This window comes from Penaeus vannamei, chromosome 27 (genome assembly GCF_042767895.1).
Source record: "Penaeus vannamei isolate JL-2024 chromosome 27, ASM4276789v1, whole genome shotgun sequence".
Taxonomy (NCBI): Eukaryota; Metazoa; Arthropoda; class Malacostraca; order Decapoda; family Penaeidae; genus Penaeus; species Penaeus vannamei.
Window position 1 is genome coordinate 21,203,845 of NC_091575.1, and position 1,995 is coordinate 21,205,839.

At 41.9% G+C, this 1,995-nt stretch overlaps 1 protein-coding gene across 2 annotated transcripts; it reads left to right on the plus strand.

Annotated features, from left to right (window-relative positions):
- LOC113800749 (uncharacterized) lies at window positions 1–1,921 on the plus strand. Of its 2 annotated transcripts, none has more exons than XM_070140978.1 (4): window positions 1–65; window positions 518–610; window positions 901–1,062; window positions 1,276–1,921. In XM_070140978.1, exons 2-4 carry the CDS (start codon window positions 556–558, stop codon window positions 1,464–1,466), a joined length of 408 nt encoding a protein of 135 aa, XP_069997079.1. In that variant the 5' UTR covers window positions 1–65; window positions 518–555; the 3' UTR covers window positions 1,467–1,921. The 2 variants fall into 2 exon arrangements, with proteins under 2 accessions (XP_069997079.1, XP_027207336.2); XM_027351535.2 differs by lacking the exon at window positions 1–65 and adding an exon at window positions 212–276.
- The last annotated feature ends 74 nt before the right edge of the window (window positions 1,922–1,995 follow it).

Consider the following 1,995-nt stretch of genomic DNA (forward strand, 5'->3'; position numbering starts at 1 on the left):
GGACGTTTACGAAGACTCGAAAGGGCACTCATTGAACACTCTAAAAGGGACACAAGTATGAGAAGGTAATCCGTTTGCTCTCTCTCTCCTTATCTGTTTGTCTGAGCCATCCCCACCCCCTCCCCCTCCCCCCTCTCTCTCTGTCTTTTTTTCCTTCCTCTCCATCCCCTCCCCCTCCCCCCTCCCTGAGATTTTATCAAAAGCAGCTGTTTCATATAAGTACGTTGTTGAGGGCGCCAGTCTTCACTTGGTCCTGCTTGCAGTAGGGAGCAAAGAGTGAGCTGTCCACTGTTCTATCTTTTTCTTTTTTATTAATGCAGGCATTCATGCGATTGGCTTGCTTTCTCGGTGGCTTTATTATTGCTTTGTTGTTTTAATGAAATTTTTGCGGTAAAAATTATCAGAAAAATGTGACGTGACTCGCGGGATGAAAATGGGTTCATAGTTTACACAACCTAAACAATGTCACTTCCCTTCGAATTTTATGCCATAATCTTCAAATGTTATCTCTTTGCAGACTCGTGTCTTCTTCCACTTCAACTTGGCAGCACATCAATGGCAAAACTTCTCGCCGTCTTCCTTGTGGCATCACTTGCCATTGTCCATGCAAGTAAGTAAAGAATCCTCCCTCAAATCTGTTGAATAAGTATATCACATTATGATAATCATTATGGTATAATTCATATAACAAGTATTAGATATATATAGCACATTATAATAATTATCATTACAGTATAATGTATATATATATCAAATCATAGTAGTTTATCATATCATAGTAGTTATCATAGTATAGCAAATAAGTGTGATCTGTGTTGGACAATACAGAGTTTCCTATTACTCAAAAGAATTTCAAGAAAGGTTTTCGTTCTTAAAGCACAACCTTTCTCTAACACACAGGCGTTGTGACACAGTGCTACACGTGTATGGGATACGACTCCTCTCTTCCTTACAACAATCTAACCAACAATCCGTACTGCGTGTCGGAGTCCTTCGAGGCCTCAAAGGTGCCGAAGCGAGACTCTCCAAGCGGTTTTTGTGCGGCTGAAGCTGTAAGGGCGGGTGAGTTCCTTCGCTTTTCCGTTTCGATGTTTCCTTTGCATGCTGGGACTCGTTCAGCATCTCATGGCTATTAATGAATATACATGGACACAGGAACACGTACAAACCATGCACGCACACGCACGCTCGCACACACGCGCACTCTTTTTCTTCTAGTTCTTTAGTTCTTAAAATCTTAATTTATTGATTCATCTTTGATTTTTCTTTCCAAAGAAAACGTTGGCGAATGGACGGCGCGCGGTGGAATTCAAGTACTGTCATCACGAGACAATTACATATACGATGCAAGTTACGTATGCAAAGGAAACCTGTGCAACGACAAACCCATCAGCTCAGCAGGCACGCCGGTCCACTTGCTGCCTCTCCTGCTGATCCCCGTCGCCATGTCGCGTCTCCTGGCTTGAGAAGGGAGGAAGGCAGGAAGGACTCCAGCTGGTTTGAGAAGAAAGGAGGGACTCCAGCTGGCTCAGCTGGCACTCCGCTCCTTCCGCTGCCTTCCCTGCTTATTCACCCGCCTCTGTCTACTACCTCCCGATTCATCTTCATTTCTCTTCCTTCTCTTCTCCGCTCTGTCTACCCTTTTTCTCTGTCTAGCTCCGTTTTCAACTCTTTTTGTTCTTCCTCCTCGCCATTCTCTTTTCTCTATTCTCCATCCCTTCCCTTCATTTCCTTTTTCTAATTTTGATGATTCGAGTTCATTAGTGTGCAGTTTCAAATTTGATATGGGATTTATTAAATACATAATTATCATCAGTTGAAACGTGATTCTTCCCTTCAAAACCCCAAATTTCCATAATATCTTATTCGTAAAAGACTTGTATGTACATGAGCTGATAGAAATTAAAGTATTTTGCAAGAGTGTCAGTATTTTTCGTTATGTCTTTGATTTGTACTACTTCCGTATCGTTTTATGTATTGTCGAAAAAATGTTTT

Excerpts from the sequence above, each read along its gene's own strand:
- LOC113800749 (XM_070140978.1), top strand. The coding sequence starts at position 556 with ATGGCAAAACTTCTCGCCGTCTTCCTTGTGGCATCACTTGCCATTGTC. Across the intron at positions 611-900 it reads ACTTGCCATTGTCCATGCAA|GCGTTGTGACACAGTGCTAC; the intron begins GTAAGTAAAGAA and ends TCTAACACACAG. Across the intron at positions 1,063-1,275 it reads GGCTGAAGCTGTAAGGGCGG|AAAACGTTGGCGAATGGACG; the intron begins GTGAGTTCCTTC and ends TTCTTTCCAAAG.